General features: G+C 25.3%; 1 protein-coding gene across 1 annotated transcript in view; it reads left to right on the forward strand.

Moving 5' to 3' along the window:
* LOC132950225 (1-phosphatidylinositol 4,5-bisphosphate phosphodiesterase classes I and II) overlaps nucleotides 1-17,922 on the forward strand; it is a 53,074-nt gene that overhangs the window by 26,367 nt on the left and 8,785 nt on the right. Inside the window, exons 2-7 of the mRNA XM_061021545.1 lie at nucleotides 3,102-3,179; nucleotides 3,295-3,363; nucleotides 3,561-3,698; nucleotides 11,555-11,688; nucleotides 13,699-13,783; nucleotides 13,854-13,954. Coding sequence (XP_060877528.1) covers nucleotides 3,102-3,179; nucleotides 3,295-3,363; nucleotides 3,561-3,698; nucleotides 11,555-11,688; nucleotides 13,699-13,783; nucleotides 13,854-13,954 — 605 coding nt within the window. The remainder of the gene's footprint in view (nucleotides 1-3,101; nucleotides 3,180-3,294; nucleotides 3,364-3,560; nucleotides 3,699-11,554; nucleotides 11,689-13,698; nucleotides 13,784-13,853; nucleotides 13,955-17,922) is intronic.

A 17,922-nucleotide genomic window follows, 5' to 3' on the forward strand; every position in this document is an offset into this window, starting at 1 on the left:
AATTTATTTGACTTTCCGCTGAACTTTTTTTTTTGTTAAAGGTGGAAAAACTAATGAGACATTTTATATTACATTTCCTATTATATAAGCTATTAAATAAAAATTGTTTGAATTTTACATATGTGCAAATAATTTGCAAATTTTCACGTTTTTTTATGAAATTTTCAGAATTCTAATTTTAGACGCTCAATAAATTGTTATAGATTTACGTTCTACTTTTTTTTTAATTACACTAAAAGTTCTTACTTATGAAGAACTTTGTATTAAATATTCAAGTTTTTTGTCCAAGCGAAAAATAATCGTATAACAATAATTATTGAAGAAAAAAACACAAACATTTCATATGTCTATAAAAAGGTATGTAAGGAAAATAGTCATATAAAGTAACTACAGCTATTAGTTTTTGAGTCACACCAAAAAACAAAAATCGATTTTGTCAAAAACTCGTTTCACGTAAAAATTTTCTTTACTCCTTAATTTTTTTTGTTTTTCTCTACACTTTTGAAATCTAATAGGAATTTTTTACTTTTGACCTCTTAAAGTACCAACCAGAATTCTCTTGCTACCAGAAAAGATGCAAAAGTCGAAGCATTTTTATTGTACCAAAAAGGTGGTGAAAAGACACATCATCATTGTGTAAATCAATAAACTTAAACCTAACCTAAACATTACTTTAGTTGGTCTCTGATCGATACCAGTTTTGATGTACCTAACACTATAGTTGAGTAATGGATGATCAGTTGTCATCATACGAATAATATATGTTTCTGGAATCGTGATCTACTGGATATTTATAATTATTGTTTTAGAATGTTATAAGAATATTAAAAAACATTTTTGTTTTTATGAATTTTGGTTTAAAAATAATTATGGTTTTATATAGGTATATACTAAGCAATAGGTACTGGGCATTTATTTTTTGCGTATTACATTTTTTGTAGGTAAACATTTTGATTAATTTGTTTTTATGTAAATGGTCACTTAACAAAATTGTAAATATGCACTAATGTTCTATAGAGTTTTAAATATTATATACGTATAATGTATCAGTTTTAAATTATCGTGTGAAATATTTGTTTTATAATAATTAACATCGTAATAATATTATATGGACACGAATGTTATTTCATCGGTGTAATAAATTCTACACACTATACACCCTTTTATGTATGTATAATGCACCTACTTTACATATTGTCTAAAATAAGGGCCTGAGCCCCGAGGCATAGGTATAACTAAACTCTTAATTACACGGTATATCTGGTGAATGTATATTGTATATACCAATATGGTACTTTACTATCGTCCTACGCGTGCGTGATTTATTGGCTAGCCAACAATATCAATGAGTTTTTTATTTTTGACATTGCAATTGATGCTAATTGTATATTGTATAATATTATACGAGTTATTCAAGTCTTCAAAATATTTTTAAGGTGTGTTCGTGTTTATGTTTAAGTTTTACATTTAATAGTTCTATGCAGGTATAGAACATTTGGGCATGCATATCTAAATTGTACCTATTTAATTGTGGTACAGTAGAACGATGTGTAAATATTATTACAATCAGCGTATGGCCGTTTAAAGTTTACGGAGTCAGGCAACGTTCGTATATCGAATTTAACGTTCTCGTCGTGGATGGTGCGTGGGTAAGAAAGTTAAAAATGTATAAACTTTGTATCTAGATAAACCGCGAATTTAAATGCGAACGGGCACTTGGGAAGTTCAAAATCATGGTTAAATCCGATGAAAGTCGTTCAATTTTCTTACTATGTACTGTATAGGTAGAAAAAATTGTTGGGCGTTAAAATTAATGTAGGTAAATTTAAATTCAAACTTTATTGGAGTCGGTCACGTTTAGAGTTATTAATTAGGTTTGCACTGAAGCCTACAATATTTTTTTGTTATGATTCTGATTATTATGATATAGATACATAATAAGGATAAATGTTTGAATGCAGTAGTATTTAAATTTATGGATTTTTTAGAAAATTACTTAGGTATTCTAAAAATATAAAATAGTTTATTCTTGTTTCAAGGATTCCAGGCCCATGGGATGGAATGTTTTAATATTCAAAGTTGTCATAGCTTTATTTCCACGATTAAAACTATAATTTTTTGTTTTATGCTTTATTGTTGTACGAATATTATTTTAGTTGAATTCCGTTAATGTTTTGAAAGCTTTTAACTATGTTTTTTTCAAGATGTTTTAATTACTCAAAGAATACGCAGTTGTAATATTTTTTCTTCGTGTCCTTTTATTTATAATTATCCTTATACTTACGTAATTTTTGCACGATTGATTTTTATTTGTTCAACCCAATTGATTTGTTAAATTGGACTTACATTTTAACAAACGTATACCTAGCTAATACTTAATATTAATTATAAAATATAAATCATGTTTTAGTTCACAAGTGTTAACAATATATTTAATTTCCTGTGAAGTATGAAGTCCATATATTATTTAAAATGTTTATGGCTAAATATAATATGTATAATATGGTTTTATAATGGTTTTATGATCAAATATATTAATCTTATGTTTTCCATACTTTTTTTTTCATTGAACTTAAGCTCGGCAACTATGGCCATTAGTTGTTTTTGTTGTGTTTTTTTTTATAGTGGGGGTGGAATGATTGAAACATGTTTTTAGGTTTGGCAGAATTTCAAGTTGGGCAGCCGTAGGTTTCTGCCATGCCCGGGTGGGGGATGGCGGTATCTCTCTCCGAACACTGTGACTTGCCACCGAAAATGCCACCCGTGGCCGAGATCGAACCGGCGTCAGTGCGCGTTTCACTCCGTCCCCCTTTCCATACTTTTCAAAATAAATTATAAACTTAGGTATATCTGTGAAACTTGCATATACAATTATTATGAATATTAAACATAAAGTTATAGGTAATAAGTAATAACATCACCAAACTCAAATTTGCGTATATTAATAATTTAATTGATGTAATATTCAAAGTTGAAAGCTGTTAATGAAATTTATTGTGTATATAAAAATAAAATTGGCAATGTTAATAATTATTTGGCAAATATAATTGTCTGTACCTGCAGTATTCAAATGTATAGATGAATGTATTTTATTTTTACAGGAGAGCGGAATTGGTTTACCGGTGACTATCAAAGTAGACGAACGAGGATTTTTCTTGCATTGGATGGACCAGAAAAAAGTAAGAGCACTGCTTACTGAATATCATTGTGACCTAACCATATATTATAATGACTGCGCGTTTATTATTATCATATTTATTTTTATTTTTTTTTTTGCTGTATTTTTTTTGTCAGGACTGTGAAGTGATTGACATGTCGACGATACGGGATACTAGGACAGGAAAATACGCCAGGGTCCCAAAAGTATTTTTATTTATTATATTATATAAATGTGTGTGTGTGTGTGTGTGTGTGTGTGTGTGTGTGCGTGTGTGTGCGTGTGTGTGCGTGTGTGTAATTATAAATGTATATATGTGTATTTATACACACGCTTGTAATATGTAGGAGTATGTGTGTAGTAATATTTGATGAATGATTTTATGTCCGTCGGTTTTATTTAGGACGCGAAATTGAGAAGTGTCGTGTGTATGGGGTCCCAAGAGCCATTGGGCGATAAAACGATTACCGTCGTCGTGGCCACGGATTTTGTGAACGTGTCGTTCATTAATTTCTGTTGCAATAAAAAGCAAACGGCCCAAGTAAGCATAATATATTACGTAATAATAATTATTTTTATCACATTATCGTGATCAATATAATAATAGAATATATTGTTAATTATACTTATATTAATATATAAGAATAGACGCATGATATAATATATTATTATATAAAAATAAAAGCATATTGAACACGAGAAATAAAAAAAATATAAGTTGTCGATTTATTTACTTTTTGTTATTTTTTAAATTAAATATATGTAATTCTTGAATACTTTTTAGTTCTCGGGATTAATACAATTTCAAAAATGATATTATTCCAATAATGCATTAATTTACATTTATTATATGTTTGTATTCACTGATTATTTTCACGATACGTGATATTAAGTAACGAGAGAAATTATTTAAAATAAACTTTTCGCACTATTTGTAGGTACCTATGTGTATGATTTGGGAAATATACATGATTTTAAAATTAATAGTATTTGCCTTAAGGAATAAATATTATAATAAATTGATAATTTTAAAATATCATACTCGAAATGGTACAAAATTGTGATGATGGTTCACTCCGCAGTTATAGTAGAATACATGTAACTTCTGTAGCTGGGCTTAAATTATAAGACACTGGAAACTCACTTATATACTTAAATATTTTTACATTACCGTAGAATAATATTTTCTGCTTCAAAATGATTCAAAACCTTTTTATGTTTAAAAGCATTTGAATTTTGAAATTAATTTTTAATTAATATTTAATTTAATTTCTTTTCTATTTAAAATGTTTATACTAACTGTTTTTTCTGAGGATTTGGTACTTACTCATGATGTAGATAATATAATTTTTAAACTTCGTGTACTTTTAAGTTATTATTATTGAAGTTGAGCGACCAGAAGAAAAAATACGGAGGTTTTGGACGAAAATCTACGTATTATAGGGATAGAAATATGAAATTAGTACTCCTCCGTAGGCTTTAATTGAACGTTATATAGGTACCCACATTTATATATCGAATTAAACTTGTTTGTTACATTTCTAAGTACTGTCATCACTTATATAACTATGCGCTTTTGAATAAAGGAAATTTAAATTTAAAATTTACTTATTAAATTATTAAGTTATTTGATTATTTATTGCAGCTTCGTAAGCGTATATAGTGAATAATTAAATTATTTATTTTTTTTTTAATTTCTCTTTATTTTTACCCTTGAATTACTATTAAAAATTTTGCACAAATTAAAAAATAATACAAAGATTTCAAAATTGTATTTCAAAATTATAAATTTTAGTTGATAACTTTTATTCTAGATACTGAGTGGTGAGATGAATGTATTGATTTTACAATGATTCATGTTTTTTAAATGGTTTTTGTGCCTGTAATCTGTAAACACGATAAGTAAGTAGTCAAAATAATAAATTGATTTTCGGCTTCAATACTTTTTCGGATGGTAAAGTTAATATAATTAGTACATTGAAGAGGTCAAAATAGAAAATGTCTAATAGTTTTCTTAAGCTTAAGGAAAAATAAAAAAATAAGGGAAAATGTGAATTTTTACGCAAAACCAGTTATTGACAAAATCGATTTGTTTTTTTGGTATGAATAAAAAAAAATAACCGTAAAAAATGATTTTTTCACTCAATGTTTATGTTAACATTGTACATACACAATGACATTTGCAAAATATTTTGATTCTTTTTGAGCTATTTGTAGGCATAAGACATGTCTATTAGATTTTGTATGTATTGTTGACATGTATTACTTGGTCAAAAAATTTGAAAATGTAATATAAAGTTATAAGTTGTTATTAGTATAATTTAAAAAAAAAGTTGATCGTAAGTTGATAATAGTTTTGAAGTTAGAATTTTTAAAAAATGTTTATTTTATCATTTTCTATAAGAAATATAATTTTAAAAATATTTGGACTGGTTTTCAAGCTATTTATAGACATTTAAAATTTTTAAACATTTTAGGTTTTTTTATATGGACAAAACAATTTTTCCGAGTTAAATAACTTGAAAATGTAACACAAGTCTCCTCATAAGTTGTTATAGTAAATAATTCAAAAATATTAAATATACAAAGGCACGATTTTTTTATAAGCATTTAAAGTTGGATTTAGACAAAATTCATCAAAATTACGAAAATAAAAACACTGTTTAAAGTGAATGTAATAATATTTTAATTTCATTAAATATTATATATTTATTTTTGCTTTAATAATAACATGTAGACTATACTCAGTAAATGACAATTAAATTCTTCATTATACCGTAGTAAAGGATAATAGGAGAATAAGGTGAAAACATCAGAGGTAGTGGATGTTATAAAGCAGTTGTGGTGCATTACAATAGTTATTCATCATCTAATTAACACATGGTAGTATTATAAATGTAAATATATAATTACAATTATAATTTCCAAAGTAACGTGGGTATTAATTATATACGATGACCAGATAACAGGGCGAGGGAGTGTTGGTCAGTCTGAATATTACGTTACAGTATTACAAATTTGTTGTGTTACCAATAGAAAAATTATGCCGATAAATTATAAACTGATTTGTTAATAAAGTGTTTTAAAATTTGTTGAAACAGTGTTAAGCACGTATATTCTTAGATTTTTCGTATAGGTATGCAAAAATTAAAACAACCCGAAAAGTAAACTGCAAATTGAATGACTATTTTGTCATTGTTTACTAAATTATAATAATTATCCTTTTGTTTTACTTCCTATTAGTTATTACTTGTATAGTTTGTCTCTAATTACTGTAAATTGGTTACGTCTAGTGTAACCTAACTGAAGTAGACTGGATAAAAATTCATCGGCGCTACTAATTCATTACCAAATTTTAATTCTAAAAAAAAATTTGTAATAAATTAATAGACATCTGCTATACAATATTGTAAAGGTACCTATATCATTTTAAAATAAATAATTAATAGGTACTGTATCACAAGGAAAAAAGTTTGGGAACTACTGTTTTAGTTGATTGACGTGTATCCTATTGTTGTATTTTTACATTTTAAATACACCAGCTGTAATATTATAATACGGATTAAACGATTAAATGTGAAATGTTTAAACATTGTTTTTAAAATATTAATCTGTAAATGTGAATAAATATTTAAAATTACTTTAGGAATTAAATAGTAGTGAAGATAAATTGTTTATAATTTATAAATAAACACGTTTCATTGATAGAACATAATAATATTGTATTGTTTAAATATTCACATATTATCATTATATTATGTTGGTTTGTTTTAGGATTGGATTCATTTAGGATTGTCCTTAAAATATAAAGTATCATGATTCATAACCATATTTTTTCAATTATACTTTCTGTTTACTATTATATTATTTATTCTTGCTAATATTAATATTACTTAAGTACAATAGTATTGAAGGAGTCCTGAATTGAGTCCAATTATTAATTATTTAGATTTTAAAATATTATTTTACTTGAATATTGCAGTCTTGATGTAATATTATAACATACATAGTTGCAAAATATAATCCAAATATAATCACTTTTAGTATGGTTATGATGAGTTAAAATAGGTTACGTTTTGTATTTCTAAGTAGTTCAAAATATTTTTGTGGTGAATTTAAAAAAACAATGTTTTTGAAAAAACCTTGTACCGTTAAAAAAACAACTCAAACTTGAAACCCCTTTTGGTTGTTTAATGCTCCTTTTATAATATATATTATATAGTATTACTGAGTGCGACCCTAGAATAACTATGTTAAAGTATATCGATGTATTGTGCTCGTTTCAAACAAGACGGGATTGTGGCCAAGATTTCTCTCGGAGAGGGAATATATCTTTGTATATCAGCGGGATATCTTTGTACCATAAAGGATTTATAAAAACGCAATAATAATCGGCTGGGCCAAAACGCAAAATGAAATATTACTAGAAAGGCTGTTTCTTTTTCATCTAAATTTTTGTATCTAATTTAAAAGGTCACCTCCGATATTAAAATCAAACACATTTTCCTTCCAAAGGTGAAACGCTAAATCAAATTTCAATTGAAGTGTTTATTCACTTTTGTTTTTAATTAAAAAATGAAAAGAAAAAAGTTGAAACATGGGGGACAATCCCTATTTACAGTTCATGCGCTTGAATTGAGTTAAATTGAACTAATTTTAAAAAGAAATATTAATTCCAACGTGGATTTATTTATAAATAAATAAATATTCCGGTCTTAAATTTGCATAATATTCAAAATTTCATTCATTCATTATTTTCAATGAAGATTTCTGCAATACGATAATTTGAAATTTATATTATTTTACGATAAGTAGGTGAATACACAGTAGTCATAAATATGAACATGATAATAAAACGGTTTTTAAATTAACTATCATAATTTTAAAATTATTATTCAAGTATTCAATATTATGTGTTAATTGACAATTTGAAGATAAAAAGTATAGATACATATATTTATGTAATATTTATTTATATAAATGATTTATCAATGATTTTTACAATAACTTTCAATTTTTTTTTTCGTTTATCAAAGAAATATCAATAATTTTTTTTTTAAGTTCATAATGATGTATGATTGTTATTATCTATATATTGCTATATGTATTTGGTAATAAAGACTCACTCAGTTTTGTTTTACACATATGACATATGTACGAGTGTACGACATAATTATAAGACACATTGAAATTGTTAAAATGAAAATGTATTATGTAGTTAATACCCAGCAATAGTGTAGTAATTCGGGTATTTTTTGACAAGATTTTGATGTAAATTAATAACTATTACGTATAAAAAAATATCTTAGTTCTTAAACTAATTGAATAAATGATTTATTGTATTGTAGTTTCTATTATATTGTTTATAAAATTAATCTAGACGATTATTACATTTTTTAAAATACGTTTACAAACCAGACAAGACATACAGACAGACATACAGTTATTAATAAAAAAACAACAAAATATAAATGTATTTTATGTTTGAAAATATTAATTGTGTCAGTTTGGTTGCAAATACTTTAATCAAGTCAATATAATAATATATACATTATGATTAGGTTTAATAGGACATTTTAATTAATTAAAGTCAATATATTACCTATATATTTCTATTTAATAAAAAATAAAAATACAATCAATCCACGGAGATAAAAACTTGGGTAATACCTATGTATGGTGCGATTACCAAGCATGCTTACCTTCTTTAATCCTTTAGCAATGTATTTATTTAAATTCTAATTTTCAAAATTGTATACATAAAGCAAAAATTTCAAATAAGTACTTAGATTGTTATAATATTTAAGGAGTACCTGGCTCCGTGAAAAACATGTTTTTATCTTTAAACAAAAACCATTTTTTTTTTTTACTGTAGGTATGTTGTTTAATAAGATGGTACCTATATGTATTTTTTGATAATTTGGATTAATTTAAATCGATATTTGAACGAGCAGTTTCGTTGTTATTATACTTAATGTTTATGTAGCCATGTAGGTTGGTACATAACAATATTATTAAGAATAATAGTCCTTTATAATGGATTTACATAAAATATAAAATTGATGTAATAATTATTAATTAGTCTTGTATAGTGTTTCCCAACCTTTTTGACACTACGGACCACTTAAAGGACTTTTTAAAGGTCACGGATCACCTCGATTTCAGGAGACCTTTTTTATTATTATTAACAAGGATTGCATTTTTCAGATTTTAGATTTTTAAATAAATGAAAATAATGACATTTTCAATGTTAATTATTTACGCTTTACAGTTCATTAGCTTATTTTTAATCGTTTCTTTATAGATAATTCATTACAATTAATGTTTATCCAATGCAACTGTCGGGGTTATTCTTTCCTTTAAAATTTTGGGAATCCAAGAAGGTATACTGTTGCTCAGACACATAATACAAATGTACCTATAGTAAATTCGAATGGGTAGGAACTAAGAAATATTTTTTTTTTTACTACATTAAATTTTTTTTAGTAAAAAAAAACTTTTGTGTCGTGAACTATAAGTTGGAAAATATTAGTCTAGTACTGATTTCATTCGGAACATTTTTACAATTTATACAGTTTTCATTAATTTATAAATCATTGTTATTTGCAAATCATCTAAGACTTCATATCGTTAAACCTATTATTCTTCTCTATTATCATAAATTAGTACTCGTTACTACATGGATATTAGATCCTTAGTATCTACTAAGTTATATAATTAAAAATTCAAATTTCGATTTATATAATACATTGACATTTTTGAAAAATCACCTAAACTATTTAAAAAAAAAATGGTTGTTATTATTTGGAAAAAGAAGTTTATGTCATCATCACAGGTATAACTCCTTAAAATACATACAAAATCTAATTATTTGAGAATATGATTCTATAGTATTCTTAAGACATTCCAGTATCAACATTTTCATTAATTCGTTTTTAAAGTAAAATATGGAGGTGAGCACTGAGCATGCTTTGAGAAAATATTAAGAAAAAATCACGGAGCCGGGATACAATTCCCCGAAAATAACGATAAAAATATCACTGATTTAAAAAAATGTCTACTATGTTGCTAGTAAATTACCAACAACTAATTATTGTCGTAAAATAATTATATATTATTATGTATACATACTAACAATTACATACAATTACATACATACAATTATATATAACAAACTACGTTTATAATTTTCATTAAATTTTTTATATTTACTGAAACCTTTTATAATTTAGTAAGTATTTAAAAACAGATTTAAATTTATTTAGTACTTTATAAAGGCAATTAAAATTTAAAGAATAAACAAACTCTCACTTTTATGCTTTGTACTATATGTGTTAAAATATTATTGTATGTTTTTAAAATAAATTGGAAATACTTGAAATTGATTTATGGCTCAGCGTTAAACAAAATTTATAAGCCTGGTAATCTAGTATTCTAGCTACAATTTCATAATTTCCTAAAAATTTTTTATTAAAATTTGAAAAACTTCTGTAATCTTTGTTATTATAGAATTTAACCCAAAGTAGAATTATTATTATTTATCTACGCGTTTTTATGAGAATAGTTTTTTTTTGATTTTACGATTATACATGCGTTTAAAATACTATATAGGTAGAAGATTAAAATAACTTATTTGCCAACATTCAAGAAATTTTCCGTGTTCTCTCGTCAGTTGTTTCGAATTTTTTTTTACAACGTCAGATGCAAGTATAATTTTTAAATTGTAATGATTTAATTTGTTTATTTTAAATTTAAAAATAAAAATTAGAAAATACCAATAATGTTTTCCTAGATAAAATATTAATTGATTCTAATAATAAAGATAACAAAATTGTGTCGATTATGACGAACATAAATATTTTTTTTTTAATAATGTGAATTGCGTGTAAAACGAAGATAATAAAAATTAATATTATTTGTATAATATAGTGTCTATTCTTAAGTACTAAGTAGGTACCTCAACTTCTAATAACTGAGTAATATTATTTCAAAAAATATGTGTAAATTACTTTACGTTGATTTTACGTTTATTTTAGAATGATAACGAAAATATTAATAAATATGTTAATAATATAATATATAATGCAGGTATTTATTTAACCTAAATATATTTTAAGTATGATATATATTTTATAACATGTTGATAAATATTGATACTGCGAATCGATTATTTTACAAAAAAACTTAATTATAAGTACCTACTGTTAATTTATACAGGTCTGTAAAGATACTAATCGATTTCAATCATCTATTTGACAATATTGCAGTGTACTTGACCCTTTTCAGTGTCATTGCGGTGAATTATGATGTCTTTATTATTGTGTATTCGTTTAGCAGAGTTTGCAGAGGTAAAACATTGTTACCATGTCATTAATTGTTATTTATCATATTATTTAGGTATGGACAGACGGTCTTTTGAAGCTTGCTCTGAATTTGGTGCAGCTAAATTGGTCACCAATAGCGTTCTTGCACAAAACGCATACGAAATTGAATTTATTAGTAGACAAGAATGGCAAAATTCCAATAAAAAAGTGATTATTACATTTTTATATTATTTTATTTACATTTATTTGTATGTCATTATTTACACAGAATTTTTAAAATGCCGTCCTATACAAACAATTTAAAATTTAAAATAATCATATTCTGAGTTGGTTAGATTTATTAGTTGTTTGTATAGCAATTTATAAATATTGAATATGCACGGGCTTAATGTTTTTTATTTAGCGTTTTTTTAAGTTCAAATTTTGACAGGATTTGACAGGATTTGTCAAAATCAAGAACATTTATACATTTTGTTGTTTTTACTTGTAATTCATAATATATATATATAATATGTTTAAATTTATACCAAAGGGGTAAAAATGTAATGGGCAATATAAGGTTCCTCGTAAATTTTCCGCATAACAGTTTAAATGTATCGAAAATACGTAATCACAATTTTTTTTCATAGCTCTTTAAAGTTAAAACTTTTACGAAATTATGTATGTTAAAAAGTATTTACTTATTATAAGAAAAAGATTAAGAATAGTATATTTTAATAACTATTATATTATGATATGTGTGATATTTTCTTCAAGTATTAGTTCAACATGCCATATAATTAGTTATAGGTAAACTTTCATTATAAATATTATAATAAAATATCTTAAGAAATAGGGTCTGTCATATCATTGTTTCCACTCGTGACCTATATATTAACAAAATCCTACTATACAACAGAGTGACTTCTCCAGTTTTTCATTTAAGCTGGTAAATTTTCTCAAAACAATTATTATGTAATTCATATGCCTCATAGAATCATATATTAAAGAAATAGATTATTTATTTTGTGTACATACATTTTTTTGAACTGTGATTATTATCATGAAAAAGTAATTCCCTCACTCCAGGTTAATAAAACATTATAAACTGAATTATTCCTTTATAACAGTTGTTATGAAGTAAAACGGTTTGTCTCACTTGACTTTATGTGTATTTAGGCACTTCACTTTGAACTCATCTGCATTCATCCTACGAAATATAAGATAAAACCCTTGTGCGACTCATGTAATATACTATACTGGGTACAAACCATTAATTATTCAATTAATTATTAATGACATCACTCAAAACAAATGAGCATACACCTCAGCAAAAATTCCAATTAAATTAAATAATTACTAGAATACTGCTCCAGTGCTTAAATACGTCCAATTAATCGAATGTTATGTATACCTATATTATATTTTATTGCTTTACAATGTATGCTTTTTTAAAAAAAAACTAATAATGCTCATAGTTGTTATATCAAAATATATTAACATAAAGCAGTTTATACTTTGGCACCATATATTATCATGAGGTATTAGAAATTTAATATTGAATGTGCTTGGAAGTACCCACTTATTTTAATTTCAAAGTACGTTTGGCCTCTGTTCTAAATCGTTTTTCGTATGCAATCATTATTGCTTTGAAATATAAGCATATATATAACCACTCCAATACCTAATTCATCACTTTTTTTTGTATTTATTATCGAGATCGTGTCAACTAACGTCGAGGAAAATATGATTATAAAAAAAAAATTAATGATTAATGGAATATATCCTGGTACATAATCATATTATATACATCTAAATGAGTTGTACAATTTTTAATTTATCTATTAATTTTATTTAAACTTATTTACTTTGAATATTTTTAATTTGTTTCATCAAACAGACAATAATCATAGGTATTGAAAACTTTATAAGCTGCGTAAATTTCACTATTCGAATTCGTAACACAAAAACTGTATATACCTACCTACTCAGTTAAAAGAAATATCAATAACGTGAAAATTGATTTAGACATAATATTTATTTTCTTACCTTGTCCTACCTTTTGTGTTTGCGTGTTTTTTAACTGATAATATCTTGCGTACATCGGTGCCTATAAGTTTCTTTATAATATTATACAACACGAAATTAAATTACCACAAGACACTTTGTATCTGTATAATAATATATATTATATACTCTTGACATTCATTTTTACATATTTATTTATAATAATTTTAGTATTCTCAAGACATTCGCGCAGAACAAAGACGATAGGAAGAAAGTCGAAAAAGCCCTGGAGTCATCTGGATTACCGTCGAATAAAGTATGAATTACAATGCTAAATGTTAAATTGTATTGAATAGTCCAATAGTAATTGATATTATATTATTCAGAATGATTTCGTTAGTCCGGTAAAGTTTATATTTGAAGATTTCTTCACTTTCTACAAAAATCTTACGACTCGACCCGAAGTTGCACAATTATTTGATGACGTGTAAGTACATTTCAACATTAAAATAAATTAAAATGTATAACATAATAAAGTTGATGGCAAAATGCAATTACCAATACAGTTTATAAATGGTACAAATATCAGTTACCTAGTTAGTGAATACAGACAGATAGCAGTATGATTTATAGTTTATATTATAATACATAATATTGAATTAATTGTTAATTTACTTTATATTTGTTCTGGTACTTGCATTCTGTGATATGATGTTAATTTGCTATACACTTGAACTGTAAGACAGGGTTATCTTATACTATTATTAATATCCTTTGGTAAATAAAGTGTATATGTAGACTATATTATATTCTAATGGATGTGGAAAGGGTCATAAAATTATACAATGTTTACAGGGCCGGATTATGATTTTTTGCGTCTTGGGGTTAGTTTTTTCTTTTTTTTAGCACCATTTTACATTTTACATTATCCTGTTTTAATATTTGTATTGCAAGTTAATCTATAATAATAAAACATGACGAGATCTTTAAATATTCTAATTAAAAAATATGAATGATTTAAAAACATATTTATAAAAAAATTATACGCAAACACCACATGATATGCTTTTTCCATTGTGTATAATATTAATTATTATAATATATAACCCCCTCCGAGAAATTTCTTGAACATTTTTATTTAAATAATATTTTATACCTAGGTACGCCAAATGTATGAATTTGTTTGACAGTTTTTATAATTTGTTCATAAGTAATATCGAAGTAATATCGAGTATAATATCGAAGGCCAGCGATATTGGAGACATATTATATTGCTGGCCTTCTATCAGTATTTTCGACCCCTTTAGTCTAATGTAAGCAATTAAGTATTAATTTATTTTACTTTGGTAGATGCGATTACTCAATTTTTTTGAATTTGTAACACCGTTTCTAAAATTTTTATTTCACCCGTTCCTCTGTAATAGGTGAAATACACATGGGAGTACTTAACTAAAATAGTAGTTACATAGTGTTCCGTACGATCTATAGACAATTTTCTGTTATGCTCAAATTTTTTTCAGAATCAAAATCGAACGACGTAAACTAACTTTAGTCTTGTCAAAACTAATGGTCTTTTGAGATAAAATTGACGACAGTAGCGAGGCTTAAGTTAAATACTGTAATTATTTAATCAACACTGTCACGAAATATAATTGTTATTAATGGCATTTGCCATTGTCCACTGATGGCTTTTCGAGATCAATAAAAAAAATATAGTTATAATTAACTCATTGATGTTTATTTATAAAACAATTTTTTTCTATTAGAAATTACAATAATAATGATCTCTTTAAAAATAAATTTAATTCTACTTGTACCTATTTAAAATACAAAATAGTATGTACAACACTGTACAGTTTTTTGTGGCGTGAAATAAGATAGGACGTCGGTCAATCATCAACCCCATAACACCACCATAAAGATACTGTGGGTTATTAATTCGCAAACAATTCATATTGATTAGAAAATTCACTTATAATATTAGTTTACAGCGTTAAGTTTTTAGAAATAATAAGACGATGGATTGCATGTTTATTATAGCTATATGCCTATACTATAATATTCATATAATACTCTCCTAATACTATTACAGTATTACTTATTAGAATAAAGAATCGAAGCTTAACTACTCCGTTCCATCAAATGACTTTGACCCATTGTTGTATAAACTGTTTATATGGTAAATAATTTTTGTATCTTTTAATTAGAACCGAAACATATTTAAAATTTAAAATAAAATAGTAATTTTTTGTTAATTCATATAAATCAATAAAATATAATTTTATTTAGGTTGTATTTTCAATAAAAACTGTATGTTTCGATGATAACAGCCGTGTGCTTTATTTCAGTTTATACAAATGTTTACGAAAAATCAGCTTTTGACCAAATCATTGTTGTTTTTGTAGTAATTTAACAACGAACAACTGTATTATTACAAAATATTTATGTGAATATTATCCATAATGATACAATTTTTTTAATATTTTGACTCTTTTTGAGCTGTTTATAGTCATAAGAAATTTTGGATTTTTTTAGTTTTTTTTTCAATTATTGTCGATAAATAATTTTTCACTTGGTCAAAAAATTGGAAATTAAATACAAGGTTTGTAATAAGTTGTTATTAGTGTAATTAAAAAAAAAAATTCAAAATAAATTCACAATAATTTTTTATGGGCATCATAACCATAAGTTTGATTTTTAAAAAGTTCGTCAAATTCACGAACATTTGCAAATTATTTTGAGTTAAAAATTCATAAAAAAAAATGTTATTATATCCATAGTTTAAAAATGCAATACAAGTTCCTCATAGGTTTCCCTACCTTTATCAAATTAACGACTTTACATCGAACGTTTTCTAATTTTGTTGTAATTAAAAAACGAATAATCGTTTCAAAAATATTTTGACTCTTTTTAAGTTATTTATAGACATTGTAAATCGTCAATTTTCAATATTTTTGTTTTTTTTTCTGTAAACATAATTTATATTATTGCTCGGTCCGAGACTTTGGACGATGAAATACAATGTCCTTTATAAGTTGTTATAATAACATTTCAAAAATGTTAAAAATACAAATACACAGTTTTTCTTATAAGTATTTAAAGTACAAATGTTGACAAAATGTATCAAAATCACAAAAATATACAATTTTTGATGTACTCAGTTAAAATTTATAAAACATTCAATTTTTATTGCTAAGAATTAAAAATTTTAAACGGGGTTTCTCATAAGTATTTTATACTGTAACCAAAAAGTACTGTAATCTAAAAAAAAATTATAAACACATTTTTTCTTTTAATCATTTAAATTTAATTTGAACAAAATTAGATATTCAAACAAAGAATTACGATTTTACGATTTTATTAAAATATTATATTTGAAACTTTTAAAGTATATTATTTTTAACTATAAAAATGCATACACACAATGACATTTTAAAATGCCATGCTAACGGAAAAAAATAACTCAGCCTTCTATAGCTGTACAAATAATAAAATAAATAACTTTAATTGAAATAATATCATAAAATATACCTAGTAATATAGGCTGACTGACCGTCAATCGGTTTTTTGTAACAATGTTTTTTATATCATTGAACTCAAATTTAACACATCTGTTACACTGATCCACACGCTACCTACCTATAATGTACCTACACCAGAGTAGTACCTACCCACTTTTTAATATCGTATTTGAGAAAATAAATTATATAATTTTCTAATATTTATATTCCATGCTAAAAACATGACAATCTTGCTGTCAACGCGTCGTAAGTGGATATTTCCTATGAATGTATTCTGGCATATTATTTTCGATTATATTCGTATGTTTGAAAATGTATATTATAGTCATTATAATTTGTCATCTTGCTGAAGATTGTCTCACCGTCACCACCTAATGAAAATTATAAAGGCTAAATGCAATAGTTTAAATTAGGAAAGACAGTCATCCCCGCCATAATTTTGAGTCACTTTTAATATTCATAACAGTTTTATTCAAGTACAAAAAATAAACTGTTCAAACAGTTAAGTATTTCAATATTATGTGGATAATATATTGTGTATTTGTGATATTGCAACGATTTTCATTTTTACATTCAAGACATATACCTATTATATAATTCACGAATAATAAACTATACTTAATGAAGTGTATAAATAATATTCTGTAATTTAACATTAAGGACGTCAAGAGGCTCAGGAATACCGTAAACGTTATTTAAATCTATGGCATTTCTTACTCGTAATATTTTTCATGTTTATCTAGGGATTACTAGAGGTACAAGAGTTATTGAAATTGAAAATATCTATCTACTTCTTATAAAAACCCAAGCCGGATGTAACAAACTAAAAAAGTTATTTTTTTACACGTATGTAAAGCGCGTAAACAAACAATTATATTCAATTACCAAAGGATAGTCAGTGAGAAAATGATATAAAAATGTTCACGACTGAATA

Source organism: Metopolophium dirhodum, chromosome 8 (assembly GCF_019925205.1).
Source record: "Metopolophium dirhodum isolate CAU chromosome 8, ASM1992520v1, whole genome shotgun sequence".
NCBI lineage: Eukaryota > Metazoa > Arthropoda > Insecta > Hemiptera > Aphididae > Metopolophium > Metopolophium dirhodum.